This window comes from Chrysoperla carnea, chromosome 3, assembly GCF_905475395.1.
Source record: "Chrysoperla carnea chromosome 3, inChrCarn1.1, whole genome shotgun sequence".
Lineage (NCBI taxonomy): Eukaryota > Metazoa > Arthropoda > Insecta > Neuroptera > Chrysopidae > Chrysoperla > Chrysoperla carnea.
Window position 1 is genome coordinate 74,568,663 of NC_058339.1, and position 26,568 is coordinate 74,595,230.

Here is a 26,568-nt window from a genome sequence, read left to right on the forward strand (position 1 = left end):
ATGGATATAGTACCCTTATATAAATTTGTTTAGGTAATACATAGGAATGAATTTGTGATTCAAATTCTACTGTCTGCTAGTATACATAGATTAGACAAAGATGTCTGTAATATTTTTTATTTTTGTTTAATATTAAATCAATTTAAATGTATTACACAAATGATTATGATGAAAATTAATGAAAATTTAATCAAATTATTATATAAATTTTTCAATGACATTTATTTTTTTAAATTTATTTTTTTAATATTCACAATTTTTTTCTATATTTTAAACATGCAAAAATACAGTAGAATATCTTTACTACACAGAAAATAATGTTAATTTTTGTCCAAAAATATTTTTTGAGTTTTAAACGTGTAACAAAATTTTTCATATAGTACGGGAGCCGAATTAGGGCTGACGTTCACCCACCTGTTTGCCGAATGAAATGTAAAATGTTGACAAATACTTCTGTAATGGGTTGCCTAAACAAATATGGTCAAGACTACTTTTTAATAAAATATTAAACCTTCGAAAACATGTAAACGTAAATTTTTGTCGATATTTTTTTGACAATCGTATTATACTGTATTTTATGTCAAAGATTAATAAAACTAAAGGTTTATGATGAAGTGAAAATTGTAATAAAGGAAACACTCAATAATTGGATGTAAAATTAGTTTATGACCAGAACAATAATGTCTTATAACTGACCCAACTGGCCACAAGGAGATTATCAATTATTTAAAACATTTATATCCAGTCCAAGTATGAATCAAAATTATCTAGGTAATAAAAAAATTCAATAATTTTTTGGTACCTTCGGGTAAATAATAAAACTTTTGGAATTATGTTATCTTGAAATATTAATATTATTCTCGATGAGGTCGTGGTCTTAAGTTCTCCACATGCGGAAGATCACCAGGTCGAAATCTATCCACGTCAATAGAATATTTTAAATTTTAATAAATTATAGCGAAAAGGACATAGTTTCTATCGGGTGTCCCACGACACCTTTCGCTCTTTTTTTATTTTACAATATTGTTTTCCTGATTTTATAGATCAAAAGACCTTTGTAGAAGCAATATTTTAAGATCAAGATTAAAATCATTTTATAAAATTAACAAGAAAACTTTAAAACTTATTGGACCTTTATTTCATTTCGCGTCGATAGGTAGAAGAAAAACTCTCAGTTTTTCAAAAACCTGAGAGCGAAAAAATTCCATCAAATAATAAGCAGTTAAAAAACGACTAAATCGCTATTTTGGTTAGAATGATTTGAAACAATAAGGGATTGGGTTAATTTTTTTTATCAATTCAGGTGAAGTAAATTCTCGAACGAATAGAAAAGTGAAGTTGGTTTTTAAAAATCTTTGGTAGTATGTAAGATACAATCATTTATAATTCCTAATTAAACAAAGAGGAAGATACCCAGTAGTGACCTCATACGTGGGTATCGTCATAGAGATTACATATGAAACTTTATTTTTGCTAAAAAGAGATGGGCAAACTTTGAATGCAATCTTTGATTGCTTCTTACTTCTTCGTTTATTAATCAATTTTAATTTCACTTTCAAATGTCATGGTATCAAGTCTAGTTTTTACATTTTTATGGGTAATATGGCCAATTCTAACATCAGGGCTATTCCCTTTTGGAGATAGCATCAAGATCAAATTTTTCGAAAAACACTCAGAAGATTTTTGCATTCAATTTCTGGTGTTGGATTTTAAAATAATGTACACACAAAATATTGGTTTACTTTCAAGGTCGTTAGTTTGCTTTCAAGGGGACTTTATACTTTTGAAAACCCTATACAGGGTTAACCTATATAACTGGTACATGGAGGCGGAGTTTACATACATAAGGGCTTACCCTTATACAAAAATTTTTAAATAGTAGGATTTTTTTGAATCATTCAAAATTGTAATTGACCATTTAGATAAATTTTAACCTTTATTGATTCGTTTTAACATGAAATATTTATTACTTTATTGCTTTATTGCTTTACAATGAGACAGATAATATATTTGAAAAATATAGTTTTATGTTCCCGGAGCCAGGCATATGATAAATGAAATTACATCAAATAGGTAGTGTTGTAAATGTGTTTTTTTGTTGGGCATAAGCAAATGTTATTTTCTTTTAATCGCTTTTCATTAAATATTAATTTTTGAGGAAAAAGAACATTTTTCCGGGAAAAATATTTTACTTGTTGGAATTCTTCAAATATAAAAAAGTTATTATTACAGACAATTTAGTCCTTCACGGTTGAATTTTTTTGTATCGTTTAATAAAAATATATAAATTAAAATAGTAAGTTGAAAAATTTTTTTGTGACTGTTAGACGTCGGATATCTAAGAGCTTGTATATCAATATATTTTCTTAATCATTTCCGATATAAATGGAAGCGTGTAATATGCCTGATTGTCTGTTTGGATAAAAGTAGTTAGCTTTTTTAAAACGCATACATATATGTATATTTATAAGCCATGGCTCCAGGATTAATTGTTATTATTTTTTATTATTTACAAAAATCTCCTACTATTGGATATTTGTATATCCAATGAAAATATTAAATTAAATTAAGGCGGCCAACTTAAAGTTCCAATGTACCATATATGTTGGTTGACCCTGTATATATAATTTTGATAGAATACAATGCTTACATATTACCAACATAGATACAAATATATATAAATTGTTCCTGGAGGACATTTCATACATTCAATATTATATACATTGAGGTGGGTAAAACAACCAACTTACCTACCTACCATAGTAAGTTGTTTGAGGTTTGTTTAGTATGTTATTATATAGGGATCAGTCAATATATGTATTGTATATACATAGGTATAGGTAATACCAAAATACATAATAGAATTATATATAAACTACATACGTAGGTACTAGGTGGGTAGTAGTTATGAGAATGCAATCCAATGTGTTTAATTTTGATTTCAAGAATTTATAATTTATCATTGAATTCAGGTACCTATGTATTACCTATGTAAGTATGTATAGAGTGATTTAAAAAAAAGTTTACTAAAGTATTACGTAAATGAAATGGAAAATCAATAAATCCAAAAACATTTCTATGCTCATTTTTAGGCGGAATAAAATATAGTATTTAGATTTTTGAATTTAAAGGTAGTACCTACACGAAAGTGATATTTCAAGAATTTCTCAAAACTCAGAATATAAAATATTTAATTCATAATACACATGCTGTTAAAATTAGAAGATGATTTTCCATGCCATACATGAGATATTAGCAATTAAAAGTGACGCAATTTGTACGTGTACATGGGAGAAGCGTATAAAAATACACAAATTTACAAATATTATATTTATTTACCAATGAATGACGTCCACCATCTCTATGAAAAACTAATATAATGTAGAATACTATATTTAGAAAATATATAAATAAAAATAAAAATTATTTACCATATAGTTTCGATAAAAACTTAAATAAATAACTCGTTTTAGCGATGTTTTTTTGTGGAGAGGATATAGAAACTAATGGTAAACGTATATATCATAGTGTGTGTCTGTATACGTATAGGAGATAAATTAGTGTGTAACTACAGTCTTGTGAAAATAATATATGGTATATGTATAATAGTCATAGCACAGTTAATGCACTGAATGATAGTATTAGTCCAAAACTTTTTGACTGGACTGTCGCGGAGGAACTACCTTAAGCGACCAATCACTGAATGAAGTTAAGCAACATTGAGAACATTGTATGCTGTTGCCTTTTTATTATTTATAATAGTTTTGTATATTGTATTCCCTTTGTAAATATACTTCGTATATTAAGAATAAAGTATTACTCTGGATCTGATATTATAAAAATTACCTTCTGTATGTTTATGGCTGCAACACTCCACTAGGGACTTAGTCAATGAATTGATTTGAAATTTTGGCAGGCTGTTGCATTTAAATCCAAGACTGTTCATTCCGAAGTTTCCACGAGAACGAGTGTTTAAAAACATTGAAAAAGTGAAAGTCGTATAAAAATACAAAAATCGGGATCATTTTGCAATTTGAAAAATATCGCCTGAAATCCTATACGAAACACGATATTTGGGAAACGTCGAATGAACTAGATTTGGCTTTTTTGGAAACAATAGTTCTTTTTCAAAATTTGAGACAAAATTTTTTTGGTTCTATTTAAAAAAAAAACAGTATTGTCCCTGTGGTAGGCTATGAAGACCTACCCCTTCCATTTTCGAACTATTACAGAGTTAACAACTTGGAAACTATTCACCATAACGTCGAATGAACTAGATTTGGCTATTTTATGGGCACAATAGTTCTATTTCAAAAATAGAGACAAAAAAACACAGCACTGATCCCTGTGTTAGACTATGAAGACGTTCCTCATCCATTTTCGAACTATTACAGTGGAACTATTAAAAAATCACTCTGTATATATAATATTTAACTATACCTATTAGATAGGTAGGTACTATTCCTACATAGTTTAGTATATACATAGATAGGTAGGTAGTTTATACGAATACATTTATAATAATTTATTATTAATAAATATATATGTTGTATATACCTACAATTATTAAAAACATGGGTGTAATCTATTGGGTGTTCTTGTAATATCAGGGGTGTCCTTTGGGTGACAATATATGATACTGGGATTCAATTAAAAATTGATTTTTATTTGGAAAAAAATCAAACAAAGTTTATTAAGTTAAATTCTGGTAAGTATCCGTCGGACAAATAATATCAATAAATATATTTTTTTTTAAGTGAATAGAATAAAGTTTATAAAATCCATTAAAATATATTTCTATGAAAATATTCAATTTTTCTTGTACCGAAAGGTAAATTTATTGCGCTTTAGCTTTTTTTGCTTTAAAAGTGAAAAAAGGCGTAAACACTTTGGATATTAGTTTGGTATTGTGTGAATACCTACTCAAAAATAATAAAATTGTCGAATATTTGAATAAAAAATATTAAAAACAATTTTTTCATCAATTTTTTTTATAAATTAATAATATTTTTTTTTTTTGGGATAAATGAATAAGGATTTAAGTTGTAAGGTTATGGTAAAATCAGATTAAATATAATAAAATTAATTAAAAACGTAAAATTAATAAAATTATAAATAAATTACTAAAATAAAAAAGAAGAATAAAAAAAATGAATACGTACTATGATTACCTGCTATAGATGACGTGGAGGCGCCGAGCCAAGCATGTGATGATTCTAACAGCTTAGCCTGTAACAAAAAAAAACAACCAAAAATTAATTGATATACCTTAAAAATGTTTTGATTAATGCAATAAATAATGTTCCGGTAAAAAATTGAAACTGAAAATCAGGGTAAAAATTTTAAGTGAAATTCTCAAATAATTTCATCACTTAGCGAGGAACATTCTCAGCCTTAAGCATTAAGTGCAAGTTAAAGTAGTACGAACGCCAAGACAAGTTTATACTTGTGGCTGAAATTATTTGTACCATATTTTCAACTTTGATGATGAATATTGTTATAACAACATGAATGTAGACGAAAAATAAGATTAAAAATTTTCGATATCTGCCTTGGTTTTCGAAAGCTAAATAATTAAACAAAATTTTCAATTTTCAATATTATGAAAATTACTTCAGATATCGAAAAATTGTATTCTTACTTTACATCTTTTCTTGTCAAGTCATAACATTGAAAATTCATCATCAAAATTGAAAAAAAATATATTTTTTAATTTGGGTCCCCACTACCGGGCTCATACATCCTTAATAAGTCGGGCAGTTTTTTTTTTTTTTTCAATAATTTATTAAGGTTTGAACTTAAAATAGTTTTTTTTAAATTTTCAACTACTAGGTTGTTATTATTTATTTATTTAAATAATCGGGCAATACCCTGTAAAATTTTCAGAATTGATTTAGACTTAATCCAACTTCATATGAAAATAAAAATCAAGCCTTTTATCCAAAATTGCTCCGGCGCTCGTACATCCTTAAATAACTAACCCATATGCAATTTCTCAAGTTTTTTTGTACTTGCTTAAACGACGCTTAGATTTCGACGTCTGATCTGAATTCTACCCGAGCATAATTTGTCGGGCTGGTGACTGGTCTATTAAAGTATAAGTGTCAAATTAAAAGTGATAATCGGCCGTTTCAATACTTAATTTATGTATTAAATAGGAAAATAGGAATATATTTGTATTCAGGTATAATTTACACAAAACAAAAAGTTAAAAATAAATGGTAAAGGCACAAAAAGAATTTATAGTGAATTAAATTTATTAAATTAAATTAATATAAAGTAAGTGGTTTATATTTTAAGTAAGAATTCAACTCCATCATAGTTGATTAAGTATGAAGGTCAATAAGTAATATAAATTAGACTAACTAAACTTAACTATAAAACGTACCTAAGTCATTTATTATTATTTAAAGTCATTTAGTCATTTAACTTAAGTTTATTTATTAATTATTTCTATTTATTTTTATACAAACGAAATGACTGACTCATTATTAAAAAATATTCTTATAATAGAAAATATAAACGGGGAAGTTGTGGCATCAAATGTGTGCCGTGCACTTCTACGGATTTAACGATTTAACATTCCTGCAACTCACATCGGTGAAGCAAAAATTTGGTTAGATAGAACGTTCTATTTGAAATGAGCTGCGAAACTGTTTACTGCATGCATTTATCTTTGATCTAAAATGGCTATTCAATTAACCAATATTTCAAGAAGATTTTGGAACTATTATCAAAAAAACTACAGCAGACACCAAAACCCGACATCTAGGTTACCTAGGAAACTAAAACTTTTTTCAATCGATTCAGGTTGCCATGAATTTTGAGAAAATGCAAAAATCTTTTCATAACTGTCAATTTGTATTTTTTGTCAAAATTTTAGGTTTTATCATTTAAAAAAATTGAGTAGTTAAAGTTATCAGAAGTTAAAGAAAACGGAGATAATTTAAAGTTAGTACAATGCAATTTTTATGTTATGTTATAATAAATATCCTAATCAAAACAAACTGTAATGTACTTACATATTGGGTTGACTGCTAAATCAGAAGTATGTTTTTTTTTTAAAACTAATACTACAATTTCATACAGAAAAAACTAAGAGTAGCTATAAAATTAAATTCCTGATAGAATAAAACAAGTACTTGACTTCTAAAATTAATACATAAAATTTTCAGTAAAGTATCTTGTAAATAAAAAAGGAAGAATATAGTTTTTACCGGGTGCCCCACGACACCTGTCAATCCTTTTTGTTGTTGTAAAAATGATGTTTTCCAGTACGCTAAAACGTATTGCTTTATCAGTATGCGTTGAACTATAACTGTTACATAGAATTTTATTAAATAAATATCGATTTTATGAGATTCATGGGTAATTAAAGCGGTTTAAAGCTTAAGAACAAGATTGCCTTTTAAAATTTTTCTAAAGGATAATATCATGTTTTTATAGCATAAATTTTCAGCCTTATAACGGCGAACTATTAAAAAGGCATGATCGTATGATGAAACCATGTGTTTTGTATGAAAAACCTTAAATTGAAAACGTCAAGCAATCTCTTCTTGAAGTGACTAAAATTTTAATTACGAATCATTGAAATATCTACTCCTTTGTTTTTCACAATGTTTTTTCCGCAAATTTTAACTTTTCGTACTTCCAACGAGTGTTTCTTACATATTTTGTTGTCACAGACTCCTGGTCTATTTTATACAAAAATATAATTTTCTTATCAATTAATTAATAAATTAATTAATTAAATATATTAGTCATATATTAATAATAATTATATTGATTCATTTATAAAATTAAACTTCAAATTGTATAAAGTACGTATATATTGTTTATTATTAGGTATGTATTATTGTTAACTTGTTTATTTATATAACAATAAATAATATAATATGCAAAGTATAACATGTGTATTTGTTTATAGCATATACAGAGTGATTATTTAATATTGTAATACAATGAATATTTATTTTCTCTTTATACTGATTTCGAACACGAATATATAAATTTAAACTGCCTACGGCCTCATACATAGAATTTTATCACAATGGAGTAAAAGACATCCGCGTAGGTAATCCATATAAAGGCATCATAGTATGGGGAAATTTTTGTATAATGGGAATACGAAGAAGAAATAATTTCTACAAATTCCATTGGGTAATGAAAAAAAAATTAAAGAAGAACACTGCATGTTTTAATAGTTAATACATGTATAATATATTTCCAAATTTTTCTTGAAAGATGTCCTGAATGTTGGTGTAAAGAATGGAAAATCTAAGTCATTTATTAAGTAGGTTAGGATTGGTTAGATTATATTGGCTGCTCATGAAGGACACACTTAGGCTATAGAGCCCATTGTGATACCATATATGTGTTCTACCACCTTTTCGCTAATAATTTCATTTATCAGCTTCTCAATTTCAGAGGCTGAGTGCACCTCCTTCATGCATATAACATGTACTACACCAGTCCATCACGACTATTAATTAAATTAATTTTGTTGCAACGGCGGGAATCGAACCTGCAACCCTAAGCATACTGCGGACTAAATTAACCAACCAACTGAGCTAATAGAGCGACATTTATTAAGCACCATCGATAAAAAAATAAATGCGAGTCAATGATCTATTTACTTTTTTATTTAAGAAAATAAGTATTTGACTGCTATAAAAATTTCTTAAACCGTATAGCAAACGCTGCTCCTTTTTACAATTCCGTCGTATACAAAATTAGTCACTGCAAGCGATTTTGAGATGAGTTACGGAAATTAGACATTTATCGTATTTTAAGGACATTTATTTTTTGTTTAATTTATAAATCGGTATGGATTAAAATATTATTAATCCTTGATTAATTTTAAAGTTAATGTACAAGATCAAATAAATATAATTAGTAAATTATTAACTTTTAAACAGCTGTATATATGAGACTTAATTATATAAGTTTATTATTTTTACAAATAAAAAGATGTATGTTCTTCATATAATTATAAAAATAATAATAATAAAAACATTAAATTATTATTTTATTACACTAATAAATAATTAAATATGCAAAAATTATTTTCTTTAATAAAATAAAAATTATTATAAAATTTATTTAATAAAATAATGTTAAGATTGGCATTGTAGAATTATTAAAATGACAGAGATTCGAAGGAGTAGCAAAAAATTATTTAAAAATAATTTATTTTTTATCATAAATCATTTTATATATACTGTAAAAAAAAAAATTATTATTTAAGAAAACACGCTGATTTAGCTACTTGATGCGTGTAACAAGTAAATATTTCTTGACTCAACGATCTAAATACTTAATTCAAGAAAACATTTTCATAGAAAAGTGGCAGCAAAAATTTTTGACTGTGCAGGAGACTGAAAAATTGATGAAAATTATTAAGGTTAAGTTAATTGTATGGAAGAGGTAGATGTTCGCTGCCCGACATTTTAAAAATTTGCAATTTTCAAGATGGTGAATGATGGAAATCTTACTTTGTCGAGCGTCGAACAAAATTTAACTTCTTATTTGATTATTCATCAATCCTCTAAGCTTGCCATGCGATTTAATCTAAACAGTCTTAAAGAAAATTTCTCCCAATATGAATGTTGTTCTAAGACAATGCTCTTTATAAAAAAAAGGGTCACAAGTTTCTATTTGAAAAACTTCTTATGTAATATCCTAGGAGCCCGTGACAGTAAAACTGCGCTTATCCGGATTTCGAAATTTCGCATATGAATCAAAGTTGTTCGACAAATATAATAGCTTGTATATTACCATCATCCTAATTATTTAATTTAAATTTAGTTAATATATTATTAAAGATGCTTGATTTTTTGCTTTATCACCATTAATAAACAATAAATAAATATATAATAAATATGTAAAAAATATTATAATAATAAAAAGATAATAAAAATATATATATACATATATATTTATTTTACACATTAATATAACATATGTGTTAATAATATTATTATTGTATTATTGAAGAGACATAATACAACTTAGTTTGCAGTCTCATCAGTCCATCAGTCAGTCTGTTAGGCCTTTGGAGCCTTTAGCAATCTTATAAAAATAAATATATACGAAGGTTGGTCATACAACACACAGGCTATAAAAATAACATATGTTTTATTAAATTATCATAAATAATTAAATAAATAAAAATTATTACTACAAAAAATCTTAAAGAATTTATTGAATTTTGTAAATAACAATGAAATTGTCAATGTATGCAAATTATTTATTGAAAAAACCTTAAAAAAAAAGTTTTAAATCGATATATAACTGTATCTAATGTGGGTAAAAAAAATTGTTACGTGCATTTACTCACGAGAAAAGAAAAAAATTGGATAACTCAACGATATCGGATTGGCGCCATAGTAAAGTCTAAATTCTAAAAAGACTAGTAAGCGGGGAGTATGTGGTTTAGGGGAAAGAAAACAACAAAATTTGTTCGACGTATATTGAGAAAATATCAAAATTGATCATTATAGTTATGTTCCAAAATTAAGCGCACTTGTTTTATAAGGAACTTCTTATTGGAACTATGTTCCTTATCGCACGTTATCGTTCTGATTTGTTTGCTGATTGGGAGGTAAAACCAAAAAAAAGGAAAAAAAAAACGACACCAACAACCGATCAGCTTGCCATGAATTTTTAATTGTATTTTTTATCAAAATTTTGTTTTTTCATTTAAAAAATTGTGGAATAGAGTTATCAGAAGTTAAAGGTAATACAAATAATTTAAAGTAAGTACAAGGAAATTTTATGTTATGTCATTATAAATATCCTGATCAAACCAAATGTATACGCATGAAACGTGACACGCATATTAGGTTGACTACTAAATCAGAAGTATATCTTTTTTAAACTAATATTACAATTAATTGATACAGTAAAAAGTAAAAGTAGCTACAATTAAATTCATGACAGAATAAAATAAGTATTTGATTTCTAAAGTATTTGATACCTTAAATTTTCAGAAAAATATCTTGTAAATAAAAAAACTAAGCGCTACATTTATAATGTAGATACGATAGGAGCATAGTTGAAGATAGAATTAAAAACTTATCACAAATTTTGAATTATATTTTCATTAAAATTAATATTAATTGATAAAGGCTTCCGCTTTTAAAAAAACAATGAAATACTTATAGTCCATTCTTCAACATTCAGTCATGAAGATGTCTGAAGAAGTCACATAATGTGTAATATTATTGTAATATTTAATTGTATATTACAATAATAATAAAAATAATATAAAATAAAAAAAAATAGTTTAAAATAATTCAGTTCACTGATTTGTGTAGAATATTTTTATTTTAATTTTTTATTCTTTATATTATTTTTAAATAAAAATTATTTTATTGTATTGTTTATTATTTTATTATTATTCTTAAAACTATAATGACTTGAAGAATAACACAAAATAAAATATACATATAAAAATGTATAAAATGTCCTAAAAATAGTTGGCATATTTTTAAATAACACTAAAGACTGTTTAACCTGCCATATTAAAATTGAAACAGATTTTTGAAATTTTTGAAGATAATACAAAATTATATATTTTTTTCTGACCTGCAGATAATGGAGAGTATGCGGTACCAAATTTAGAAGGAGGAAATAATAAAATGTGAATATAACGTGAAAATTAATAAAGAGAAATTTAATGAAAATACCGAGAGAAGAAGGCATTCTATCGTTAAGTTTACGAGATATTAAGAATAAATAAGAAACAATTCTGGTGAGGATAAAATATTTACTTTTTCATTTGAAATTTATGACAAAACTCATAGAAGCAGTTTAATTCAACCTAAACAAACTCATAGTTGAGAAAAAAACGTTTTTCATGTGAATTTTGTGATAAAATATTTACCACAAGTAAAATTATCAGAACTTACAAGGATATTTTCACGTTTCTAAGCTCCGTAGCACAAAAATCCTTGTTTGTAGCAAAGAAACTAGCTATCTTCAAAGAATCAATCGTAGCCAAGTTACAATAGGGTATTCTACTATATGTGAAAAAATGTTCTAATAAAAAGCCACAAAAAATTTATTTCGGAAAAATACACACGCTTTCTTGGCAAAAACTTTAAACCTTTAAATTTTAAACGTTTTTTAAACTGTCAAAAACACGGGCATCCAATTTGGTGGCTTAATATCGGTATCATTATACGAAATAACACAGATATGTTTGACAGATATATTCATAGACAACTAATTATAATAAATATAAATATTTATTATCTATGGATATATTATACCCAGCTGTCTACACTGAACTAACTGATGGTCTATGGTTCATACCGATATGACATCACATCAGGGCTTGTCCGCGTTTTAGGTCACGTGATATACAGTTTAAAAATTACGATTTTTAATTTTAATATTATAAAAGAAAAATGTGTTTTATGCCTTAAATAGCCTCGAAATCAGAATATTTATGTATATTTTTACAGAAATTTTAACTTTTTTCAAATTTGATAATTTATTTTTCACTCCGAAAGTACCCTATTACTAACTTTGAGAAATTCAGTCTCCATTGTGATAAAAATTGTAAAATATTAATATTATTAGTGATGAAAATTGTAAATATTATGTTGTTGCAACAAATTATCGAAAGAAATTATGTTATAACAGGTAATATTATTCTATGCTTGTTTAGCGATCAGTGACGTCATCGCACTCTGATTGGTGTACACAGCCACGTGATAATGGGTAATAAATAACGCAATTGAATCAATTTAATTTAATTTAAGACGAATAAATTACGTTCTTAAAATATTATATAATGTTTTTTATGTGTAAAATATAACTGTACATAAATTTTTAACATGTGTAAACAATTTGTAAATGAAATTTACCTATCACATTAAAATTGTTGAAACAGGTCAAATTTTTTTGAACACTTTGTATAAATGTCTTATATAATATATAAAATCCACATCCAACAAATTAAATATTATAAGTAGTAATATAATAATATAATGATTTGATTTAAATTATATTATATATAATTATATTTAACTATTATTATATTAAATATAATTTATATCATCATTGTCATAATTCTTCATTGTTGACAATAAATAGATATATACTTGATAAACTGATATAAAATACAAATTTCTAAGTATGATAGATTATTATTCTATTTATTTATTTATAAACTAAAAAATAGTATTATTTATTTTATATTTATTGCAAATAATATTCGAAAAATTATATTTGTAATGCAATTTTATTATTTTAAAATATTCAAACACCGAAACAAAAATTGATTTTATTTATGAGAAAAAAATACGCGAATTTCCTTATGTCAGCTTTTTGTGTCAGATTGTACAATTAAATCTTACCAAAGTAGTTTTCGTTGAAAGTAGAAAAATTCGTAGCGCAGGAAAACTAAGTGTCTAGAGACACAATCACAAGAGTACTTTTTTGTTTAGATCTTGCAAATACGAAGATACTAGAAGTTTTATTTACGGGTAAAAAAGTACAATTAAATTGGAATAGAAAAATTTTAAAAGCTATTCAAAAGTGGAAAAACTGTGGGGTAGAAGAATAAAAAATAATTCCTTTTCTATCGAAAAAACTTCGTTTCTTGATAAAAGTATTTTTATAAAATTTATAAAATCATTTTTGTTTTAATGTTTTATCCTCGATATTAGATGTTAAAAAGAATAGCGTTAGTTTTTCAACGGGATTTTCTGTGTATTTTATAATATTAAAATTGATTGATTAACTGAAATAATTAATAAATTTTTTACTATGAATATTATTCTATATTTAAATCAAAGTAATATAGTTGTAAATAGTTGCAAGTGTAACGGACTGGCATGACAGACAAACAGGATAGTTATAAATTTATAAAATTGCATTAATTTTGTGCATAATGCATAAATTAATACTTATCTATTAAAATATTAAAATATTAAATTTATTATTTTTTTTTATTATCATTTCTTAAAATTAAAAAAATAATTTTTTAATTGAAAAGTTTTGGAATCGAATGCTGGAATTTGCTCATTTGAGATCACATGAGCAACAACACATGGAAGTATTTTTTGTCGTCAGAAACCATTGTCCAATTAAAAATAAGGATCAACTCCCTATATTTTATAAATTTGGAGAAAATGAACGCAAATTTTTGCCCTAATTTGCGCCCTCAAGGGTAAACAGAGACGTTTACGAAAACATGTTTTAAACAAAAGTTATTTATTTTTGTATAAGCAACATTTTTGAATTTAAATACTACGGACCCAAAACCCAATTGATTTATGTTATCATATACGAAATTAGCCTCCTAACTTTAAAGTCCTGAGCCTAACAGCCAAAAATGGACTCAAAAATTTCGTTCGTAACATCAATATTTTTAAGCGTTACAAACTTGAACTAAACTTAGTAAACCTTGATATATTTGACAAATAAAGGTACAGGGTATAAAAAGTACACACGGCTCAGAAATCAAACATATAATGTAAAATTTCTCTCCTTAAAGGCACATATTGATCCAAAAATGCAGAACTCGAATAATGAAAGGATGTGGTTTCATTACCAAATTTTTTTTAGTTTGACCGATCTTTTTTTTTTTTAATATTTAAAACATAATTACCTTCGAAATATCACTTTAGAAAATTTGGGTTAAAAAAAAATATTATTTTTAGACCTTAGGCTTGTTTTATAAATAACAGACGAATTTTTTACGCTTGTTTAAAACATCTAATGGGTCATCAAAAAAATTGAAAAAATTACCGAAAAAATACAGAAATTTTTTTATCGTTAAATAAAACTATTTATTTGTATTTTATTTAGATAAAATGCCATAAAAAAGCCTTCGGCCATCCAGACGAATAGGTGAATAAATAAATGTTATTTTCTTTGGTTAAACCACACACGGACACATATGCCAATTGTCTCCCAATATCTCTAGCAAAATAATTTTTGTACTATTGCCAAAAATATATAATTATTTATTTTACAATTTTTTTTTATATTTTTAGTAAATTCATATAATTTAAGTAAGTAGCTTATATATCTATTATGTGACCACGATTCACGACCCACGATTCTAACAAAGTGATCGTTACTTTGTTAAAATAAGTACCTTTGACTTTATTTGTGTGTATATATAACGTTTTAGCTAAAGGCATTTTGACTTTTTTTTTGTATTTATTTTCAAAATGACATCCAATTTTATATAATTAATATTTAAATTACTTTAAATATTATATAATTAAATTGTTTATTATGAATAAATTATAGTGTCACACTTGGACGAATTTTATTTAAAATAGAGTGGGAGATGACATGGGGCATAGAATATTGACAGGGGTTGGATGATATTGACACGCCAAATTTTGTCAGAAGTGATATAAAAATTTATTTTTAAATTTCGCATTTTTATTGATTTTTTTTCTGAATTTTTAGAATAATATGTTTCAATCTTGGAATCATATAAATTAGTGAAAGAAAAATCGACTATTTATAGAACTAAATATTTGAAATTAATAAGTCTGGTTTATACCTACTTTCTGAGAATTAGGTATTTAAGAGATTGTAGTCAAAGTGAACTTAAGTTTCTCTACGATAATTCACATAATTGAGCAATTTCTATTTAAACATCAACCTATGCAGGTAATTGCAGTTTTCAAGGACGAAAGATAAATTGTTGTGATGATGAATGAAACGAGAGTAAGCTATTTCTTCTGAAACACTCTGTAATATATTAGAAATAAATATATAAATGTATATATTTTTATATAATATTTTATGAATATATTACACAAATAATTGTGTTATTTATATTCAAAAAAAATATTTCCTATTGTTTTATTTTTTATATTTTTTAAATATATTATTTTTCTAATAAATTTATTGTTTATTTTTATATCAGTAATTTTTTTTATTGTTTTATTTTATTTATTTGTTTCTTAAAAACAACTTAAACAACACAAACACAAAATGATGTTCTTTTTTTTAACGGTATTTAATTATTTATTAATAATTCAAATTATTACTTTTTAAATAATCATTATTTTCAATCACATTTAAAAAAAAAAACAAATATTTCAGTGTTTTTTCATTCAATTGTATGCAAATTAATGATGATTTCAGTATTTTTATATAGAATTCTTTAAATTATTATTTTATTACTTTTTTTGCTTTTGTTTCGTGTTTTTTTTTTTTAAATATCATAAATAAATAAATAAGCAATCTATTATTAAATAATTTTTTATAGTTTTTAATCGTTTTGGTGTAATTATTTTAAATTATTATGTGGAAAGAAATATTTTAAATTTTATATTAATGTGTATAATTACATATTAACATTTTATTAATATGAAACATGATTATTTTTTTTTGGAGCTTAAGGTGGATTGAGGCATTCGGAAAATTAAAAGTTACTCATGTATTACTTTTTATTTTTGTTTACTTTTAATCATGTATACGATATTTATTTACATCATGGTCTCTCGATTATAATTGATGATTTTTAATATGATACATACAGCGGAAACTAAATATTGACAAATATTTTGTCTAGTAATCTCAATTAAAGAGAATTGAAAAAATACACTCTGTGTCTAGAACTCGAATGGCCTAATTAGAAGGACGCTTGACATGAATCCAAGAAGTCCGGGTTGATTCTTAAATTGCTATTATTTAGGGTATTGGATCCATGAAATAAGAAAGGAATATTTCGATGAAATTGGAATAAATAAAGCATATCGAAATTTTAATTTATTTATTTTTTTCATTTTTTGTTAAGAATTTTTAGTTCATTTGTTAATCAAAGCATGATGATTTAAAACAAAAAGATAGTCAGTCATAGGGACTGTCTACAGAAGTAAAATCTTAAAATTAAGTTTTTTTTTTTTGTTTAACGTGTGTATAAAAAACTAATATAAATAATAATAAAAAAACGTCATCTATGAAAGGTAATCAGAATTTACCAAAGATCAGAACCACTTAGTTAATAATTACTAGTACAGCTTTAATTATTTGAACGTAGGGGTCGTTTTTTCGAGTGAAAAAAGTTTTAGTTTCCTGGATTACGGTGTTATATCTGTAAATATATTGATAGCATGTTGATGACACGCGACCATAAAATTTTGCCGTACCAAATCTTATATATTATTACTCTAGCAAGTTTTTTTCTGTCCTCCTTATCTTCCATATTCCTTTATCAAATTCCATGATTCACCCCTCAATTCAAAGATTATTATATCTAGGAAAAAACACGCTAGACTAATTTGAACGAAAAAATATCATAAATTATAATAACAAGTTTATTAGGAAACATGTTAGTTTTCATAGATGCTCTCCTAATACTCTAGACATATAATTACTATTTTCAATACATGTTCTCCTTTAAGTTCTAATTTAAGAACTTTCGATTTTTGTCACCTCTTTTCTACGAAATTTGTTGTTTGATGTTTTAAGCCACGGGTACAGGTAGCTAAAGGTTACGGTAACTACGAGAGTAGAATTCCTCACGGGTCGAGCAAGTATTATTTATTATACATATATTACATATCGTATAACGCGCATATAGAAGTTTTCTCTTCATAAACATACTTTTTTGTTTTAGTAAGGGAACAGGATCTACTTTAGATACATGCAGAACACCTACCAACTTCTAATTTGTTTACTTGGCGATGACGCCATTGTAGTACGTTCATATATTATATTATATAGAATAGAACATAATAGAATGAATTGTACTATGTTCCTGTAACCAATTGTAAATAGATACAGAATATAATATCCAAATATTAGATAGATAATAATCCAAAACCCACAAAATACCATAAATGTTTATAATGTGTTAGAGAATGCATGTAAGGACCACCACAATAATATATATACCTAGCTGTACCGGTATATGGTAAATATTATTAGATAAATAAAATATAAGTATCTTGATGACCGAACTTTGTTCGGTTTTTTTTAGTAAAAAGGAATAAATTTTATCACTAATATAAGAACCGTTTAAAATGTCTCCACATAAATACCAATTTGAATATCCCGGTAATGTACTTAACACAACAGCTTCTATCAACCAAAACTGATTGAAGTCATAAGTACTTCACATTATACAATACATCAACCTTTCTATCAACCACGTACAATGTATATACTCGCTCGCCAGGAAGAGTCATATTTTGCAATTGATCTTTCAGTTTTTCCTAGCCCCTTTATAAAAATTTTCATGAAAATCGTTGGAGGTATTTCCGAGATTGTTTATATATACAAGAATTGCTCATTTAAAATAAGATCGGGGAAAATAAAAGAGTGAATAAAGACACTGTAATGGCTCTATCATATTTTTTCTCTACATCACTATATTATCTTAATGCGGTTATTAAGGATGCACGAGTATATTTAAGTTTTTATATTATTTTTATATTTAAGATGGGCAAAGTCTTAATTAGTTCTGAGGATTTTAGGAGTGGTTGTCAGATTACTTAAATAAACAGATGACATCAACAAGTAAGTATATTTAATATTGGTCTTATGGAAAAACGGTTGATGAATTTTCATAGATTTATCCAACTATTGGGTGGAATTTTAAAAAAAACTGATAAATTTAAGTTAAAATCTAGAGAAAAATCCTTTGTGCCCGACTAATTACTAATTAAAGATGTATGAGGTCGCACGGTGGTGAGGACACAAAAAAAAAAAAAAAAAATACTAGACGAAAAGTAAGAATAAAATTTTTTGATATCTAGAGTAATTTTAAAAATATCGAAAATTGAAAATTTTGTTTAATTATTTAGTATTTGACATTTCGAAAACCAAGACAGATATCGAAAAATTTTATTGCGCAAAATTACAAAATTTAGAATTTTTGTATTATTTGATCAGTTTTAAGCATAAAAGTACTCTTGTGATTTTTTTCTCTAGGCACTTAGTTTCTGAGAAATTCTTGGAAAACTAAAAATACAATATTCAATTTTAAGAAAAATGTGTTATTTTTTCAATCTCTGAGGAAATTCGCTTAGCTAACGCAGCGCTTGCTTTGCGAATTTTTTTGTATTTGCTATGGATAGATAACAGAAGTACTACTGCAAGATTTCACTAAGTTTAAGGTATTTCCAGCATGGTATCTGCAGTTCCTATGCTAAAGCTATGGTTAAAATTTTTTTCGACATAATTTAACGAAAAATTAAATTTAAGAATTTAATAATGCTTACTAGTAACTCCCAAAGTTTCAGAAATTTTGACCGTTTAAAATGGGAAATAATTATGCCAACGTCCCAATTTCGATCAATTTACGTCAAAATTAATATCTCGAAAGTGAAAATTAATTTCTAAATTTTTTTTTTAGAATTTTATTGTATAAACATTTTTTTCTACTTTTTCTTCAATATATAATAATATCATAAAAATTGTTGGAGAGACCGGACATTTTACATGCTTTAAATGGGACATGACCCTCAAAATCGCGAACTTTGTCTTTAAATATCTCGCGATCTAAACGGCCAAAAATTATGAAATTTTAGGAATTCATAAATAAACCTATTATAAACCCGAGAAAAAAAATTCGGCCAAATCTGTCGAAAAGTGATTTCATGCTGGAACTACCTTAAAGTGTACAAAAATATTTTTAATACATCTGTATATTTGTGTATATATACAAATAATATTGATATCCATCTAATATTATTTGTATTAATATTATTAGTACTTGGTAGATAGTAAATACTATAAATGTTATTGTGTTACATTTCATAGTATCTACATACGTAGGTAGGTAGGTAGGTAGGTAGGTAGTTTTAGATATCTATTTAATTGTAAGTGATATCAAACCAATATTATATATATATACAAAATACCTACCATATAGACTGACTTGATTACATAACTAAATATTATTAAACTATAACTCATAAATATTAAATATATTATAAATATAAATTGATTTATATAATATAAATAATAATAACTATTTAATATTTATTAGTATATTTAAATATATCAAATAATATAAATGTAAATCTGAAATCGTATAATACAGTTAAATTTGTTAAAAATTTATAATTGAAAAATAAGTCTAAAATTGCAAACTTAATTAATATATATATTTTTTTTTTAAATCTTGAAAATAAACAATCCGAGGAATGAAATTGCACTAAAATTTAAATAATGAAATTAAATCCAAGAATGTAGTATCAAATCCAAGAATCCGTCGGTGAACATTAAATTATGTCGTAAAACATTAAAATAGTTAATTGAAACTAATTAACTGAAAATAGAATAGGATAAACTATGGTCAAATTTATTTTCTACAATTTTGTTTTTAAGAAAAACATCGTTCTTATTATTTTTTTTTTGGGCTCTATTTTAATTGCTATGAATATTTTGGCTTAGAATTAAATATAAGCAACCAAGCATTTATTAGAAATTGATTTTTAAAATAACTTTGCCATTAAAGTGAAAAAGTTGCATCATATATGATAATGAAAGAAATGTTTCTTTTGATCGATTTCTGAACTGAACTTTTCCAATTCTCTATTATGTATTGATTTGGTCAATACTTCACGAAAATCCATGTTAAATGAAAAACTATTTATTTCGAAAAAACTGTATTGCGATAGCTGTTTTGAGATTTCTTCTTCATGGCATTTTATAAAATTGTTGTGAAAAAGAGATTGTGATCTCGGAACAATTTTCACAAATAAATAATATTTACGAAAAAAACAAAAATTGTTTCATACAATGTATCTATTTAATAGATATCAAGGTATATTTAAGTCTCAAGTTTGTAACGGTTTAAAATATTGATGCTACGAACAAAATTTTGGTAAAGGTGTTCATAAAATCATCTAAGAAGTTCATTTCCTGTTGTTTGTCTGTATTTCTGCCCACCTGTGGACACGATAACTCAAGAACGAAAACAGCTGCAAATTTTACGTACGTAAATGAGCAACATAGGTCAAGTGGTTCTTGAATTGTAGGATCCATCTTGTAAACCGTTAGAGATAGAACAAAAGTTTACAAATAAAAAATGTTCCTTACGAAAAAATAAACAATCTTTGTTTGAAACGTTTTTTCGTAAACAGTTTACCTGTGAGGGCTCAAATTAGGACAACATTTTGGAGTCCATTTTCTCCAAAACTATAAAAGATAAGGAGTTGAAAATTTGACGGTAGCTTGAACTAACTTTCGAAAATTTTCGAAACTTTCAAAAACCAAATACATGGCGACCGAAAAACCACCGTAATTGTGTTGCTTTTTAAAACTATTATAATTTATAAAAAAATAATGCAATAACTGATATGTTCAACACTTTTTACACAGGGCATTTCAACAATTAACTCAGTCTATTGTTTGTTTTCACTTGTTATTTATAATCTGATGAAGAAAAGTGTACCTTTTTTTTGGTTTTATCCTTTTTTTTAAGGTAATAGTACATTATTTTGGAACAACTTGTAAATTATTAGACAGTATATAATATGACTATGAATAATAAATATAATGCATACAGTCAGTCTACATATTATATTAATATAATACATATAATACACACAATTATATATACACATATATTATGAATAATATATGTATAATTGTAACAAATGATTGTCAAATTAAGTTCTATTATATTATATAATCTATTATAATGTAATATGTATATTATATAATATGTATATATAATGTATTATAAAAAATTAACCATTACAGATATAATTTGCAGCATATACCTTATATAGGTGAATTTATCGATTATAAACATTATAAACAAGTGTAGATAATATAATATATTTGTAAATAATATTTAAACAAATAATTTATTTATAATTTGTTTATTTATAAATAAATATATGGTTTGTATACTATTTATTATTCGTATTTATATAGTTTTTATTTTATGGGTAAATTGCGTATCTTATTATTAAATAGATTAAAACAAGTGAAAACAAACAATTGACTGAGTTAATTGTTGAAATACAATGTATAGACAGTTTTGATTACTCTCTCACATTACACATATACCTATACATGTCACATATACATAACTGATATCCATATAATACTACAATTTGCGCATAATATGCGCTCTCATGGGTAAACAGTGATGTTAACGAATACGTCCTCAGCTTGATATCTCTTTTCGATTTTGAGTAATCTTGATGACAGACGGACAGTCGGCAGACGACAGACGACAGACGACAGACAGACAGACAACCGGAAATGGCCTAACTAGGTGATTTCATGAACACTTTTGTTCATAGCATCACAATTTTGTTCATAGCATCACTATTTTTAAGCGTTACAAACTTGGGATTAAATTTAGTATACCTTGGTATATTTTCATATACATGGTATAAAATGATACTCGAACGATTAAAAATATAGACACAAATCGGAATTATTATTATTTTTTTTTGTGATAAAATTGTATCTCATCGGCAAGAAACTTAATTTGCAAATACAATATTTGCCGGTTTCAAATATAGGTGTTTTTTAAGAGGTTTACAATTTTAAATTTAACTAAGACAAAGAAAAATATTTGTAATATCAATTTATCAAAGAAACTGATTTTGTTAGAAATATAATTCAATGGCAATTTACACAATCTTGATGTACAATTTTCTCACACTTTTCGAAGCATTTGCTGTCGAAGCTGAAGAATTTCGTCAATAGCTTCGCCGAATGTCCGATTCCAAGAGTTTCTCTGGTTTATCTGCATAGAAAAGAGACTGTACATATCTATAAAGAAAATAATCTAATGGGGTTGGATCGCACGATCTTGGGGTCCAATTAACAAGTCCATTACGTGAATTTAATAAAAAATTTCATAAATTTTCATAAAAGTAAAAATTTCAACTCATAAAGAAATGGCAAATCAAACTAAACAAAACAAAGCAACTGTCTGCAGTCAAATCGATTATCAAATAAAAATAAAGTATTGCCAACTCAACGATATGAACCTCTAAAAACTATTCTTTTACTTAGAAATTTACAAATCCCACACATTCGAACGACTTGTTTTAAATAAAATATATTTGAATGCAATACTTTAATATTAAATTGTTTTCTTAAAACTCTTTAATAACTTTATTTGATAATTAATGATTAGGAAAATAATTATTAAAATAAAGTTTTTGACTTTTGTGCATAATAAATTGGTTTAACAAATTTTATAAATATGGGGTAGACCTCTTATTTCAATGATATTGCCGTTGTTACTAAGTGCATCATTTTTGAAAAAAAAAAGAAATAGATTGTTTTCTAAATATTTTGAGTATTTTAACATTCGTGAGGAAACAAAGTTGAAGTTTGCTAGATTTAACATTGCAGCTAGCTATTAACAGTATTTCACCTGTTTTTTTTTTTGCTTTAAGTTTCTAAACTAATCAAGACGGCCATTTTGAAGTTGTAAAGTGGGGTTTTTTTGAGGGTTTTTTTGGTAAAAACAGAGATTTTAATAGTTTATTTCTCCTAATCCACACAGCGAATCGATATGAATTTTCCGCAAAAGGCATATAAATAGATGATTAATTGATAAATAAAATTTCAAATCATTGATATCATTTTCAATTTACGGTATCGAAACACCTTAAAGAGTTGAAAATGATAACAAAAAATTTTCGGTCAAAAAACTGACTTTGCTAGTTAATTTCTACTAAACCGTTCAGAGAATCGATATGAATGTTTTTCACAAAAAATGTATAAAAATATTATTAGATGATAATTTATTTTTTTAGTATCAAAATACCTAACATATGTGGACCTAGAAAAAAACCTATCATATGTGGACCTAGAAAAAAAACCTTTTATTTTATCTAGACAAATATGTAACAAATAAATGTTTTGTTATTTCAAAAGTTTAAACTTGCTAATGGCGCACCCGATACGTCCTAAGTTAGTTTAGCAAAAAACTAAGATCAATTAAAATTTACATATGATACTAATAAATAATACAACAAAGTACTCTACATTGCTTATATTTAATAATTAAATAAAATTAGTACATTATTTCTTTATAGATAATAATGTTTTATTTTGTTTGACTATTATACATCCAGGTCACAAATACACTACATTTGACTATTATTGACCAAAGTTAAAATTATTAATAAATATTATATATAGGGTAATATGTTGTACCAAGAATGAGATTACCATACCATTTTATAATTTTAGAGTTTAGTAAGTGGAACGCAACGAAAATAATGATTATCCGCGTGCATTTGTTTTCAAGTAAACTTGAAATAACATTTTTTTAGTATTTAACCCGAAAGACAAGAGATTTGATCACGCGTTCTGCAAATCCCTCAAATATTTCGCCCGTTAAATATTCTTTAACTTTATAAATCATAACCTCTACATAATTTTATATTTAATCTATTTTTTAATGCACTAGCTAAATCAAAATAGTTTGATGATTATTGAAAGATGTTTGAGACTGAAAATATTAGAGCAGAAAAATAATCTAAATAATTAAATTTATTGTAACTAATTTCACCATATTTCTATCACAGATTTGTTTAAATTTACTGAGTACGACTTATAATAAACTAACGAATGCACACGAACAGGCCCGAAAATTTCCGAAAATAATAATTTTTTGCTTTTCCTCTTGTGATGAGAGAAATTCTCATAATTTCTGAAGGACTTGAAAAAAATATATTGAGGAAAAGTTGAAACATTCAAAATCGAAAATAGATAAAATTATATGACGATAGACAAAGTTTCAACCACATATACTATTTGAAATTTGAAAAATAAAAGCACAAAATTTAGCTCATTTATGTACAAGTTGATTTTTTTTTTGGGTTCAAAATATCTGGGGTACTTAATGGTATAGTACTATGATCCACACTGTCACGAAAGTTGCTTAAGTAATATTTCAAAGAAATTTAAAAAAAAATACACATTGTATAAGAGTAATAGTGCTTTAAATAAAAATAATTGCTATTGTGATATCTTAATGTAAAACTTTATAAATGTAAATTTTAAGGCATTACATCCTCGCCTATGTGTCTGTATGTATTATTTTAATTAATAATTTACAATAAAAGGAAATTACTATTGTATCTCTATATGTGTATGTCTATGGTGGTAGTATTGAGAAGTTATCCATCCTATAATATAATATAATAATATAATATAATACCTATTAGTTTGTTGTATAAAGTCAATTTGTCTCTAAATTTACATATGTATCGGTGTCTGTGTCTATTGTCTGTCTGTCTGTCTGACTGACTGCCACAATTGTATATTTTATATGTACGAGATGGATAACACGTTGAAAAATTGCTTTTTTGGTAACATTTATTAAATTTTTCTTGAAAAATGAAAAAGGTAAAAACGATAAATAAATTTTTTGTGAATAGTTAGTTTTTTATAGCTCTAGGCAGCGACAGAGAATGGGATGTTTTTAAAACGCTGTAAAACTAAAATACACCATCTTGACCAAATTATAATTTACCATCTTAAAAATACATGTAAGACCATGGAACAAAATTACATAAATAAAATTAAATTGTAATGAATATTTTTCAATTGGATAAAGTATAATTGTTACTTTGAATCAACAAAAGTGAATTAAAGAATTATTTTCTACAAGAATAATTAAATCAACATCACGTGTTTCAATTGTGCAACCCAATAAACAAATTATCCATCAATTTCCATATTAGTAGAATCCAAACAATCCTATATACTCCACAAACCCCCCTTTCAAGTAGCTGTGCCGCTACATTATTATAGATTGTATTTTTAATTAAATTATGTAAGTTGTATATTTAACAAATAACAAATGAAAACATACATTTAACTGAGTTAATTGTTAAATACTTTACTAAATTAAAAAATTTCAACATAATTATGGCGGTCGGAAGGTTATTTGTTTTGATTTGCGCAAATTCCGAAAATTTTAAAATAAAGCATAACTGTCTAGTCAAAATTTAATTCTATTTTACATTATTTACAGTAGTTTTTCAGTAAAACACTTTTTTTTAAAATACATTCAATTTGTTTTGAGATAATTATTGAACATCGAACATTCAAGAAAATCATATTCGTAGATATTCTAGTAGATTTCAGTACTTATATTGATTGATTGATTGATTGATTAATTAATTAATTCATTAATAAACAGGATGATATAATAATATAATTTACTTAAATTAAATCGACTACCAACTCGAACACTAAATGCTCCAAAACTATATTTTAAACTCAGATCAATTATATTTACATATTTATATATATTTGTGATGCCGACCAAGAAATCTGTTCGTTCTTGTATTGTCTAGACAAAAATGATGTATTTGAAGAGTTGCTCCAGAATAAATTCTTTTCTACACAATTTTGATGTAATTGGAAAAATGTAATTTCAAAGGTAATTTTTATCAAAAAATACAAAAATCGCATACCATTGATGATTGGGTGATAATGAGATATCGACTAAAATCATTTACGAAAAGTGGAAGCCACAGTAAATTATTCAAATGAAAGCAGATTTTCGTGATTTTTCCCTTTCAAGCAATTAATAGAATCCAGTCTCAGTTCGCAGTAAAATAAACTAAATTATGAGAAGTA

The 26,568-nt window shown here is 25.6% G+C and overlaps 1 protein-coding gene across 4 annotated transcripts in view; it reads right to left on the reverse strand.

Annotated features, from left to right (window-relative positions):
• LOC123296756 (protein bric-a-brac 1-like) overlaps positions 1–26,568 on the reverse strand; it is a 461,654-nt gene that overhangs the window by 29,681 nt on the left and 405,405 nt on the right. For all 4 annotated transcript variants that reach the window (XM_044878401.1, XM_044878400.1, XM_044878399.1 and 1 more), the window contains one exon: positions 5,163–5,229. In XM_044878401.1, the coding sequence (XP_044734336.1) occupies positions 5,163–5,229 (67 nt within the window). The remainder of the gene's footprint in view (positions 1–5,162; positions 5,230–26,568) is intronic.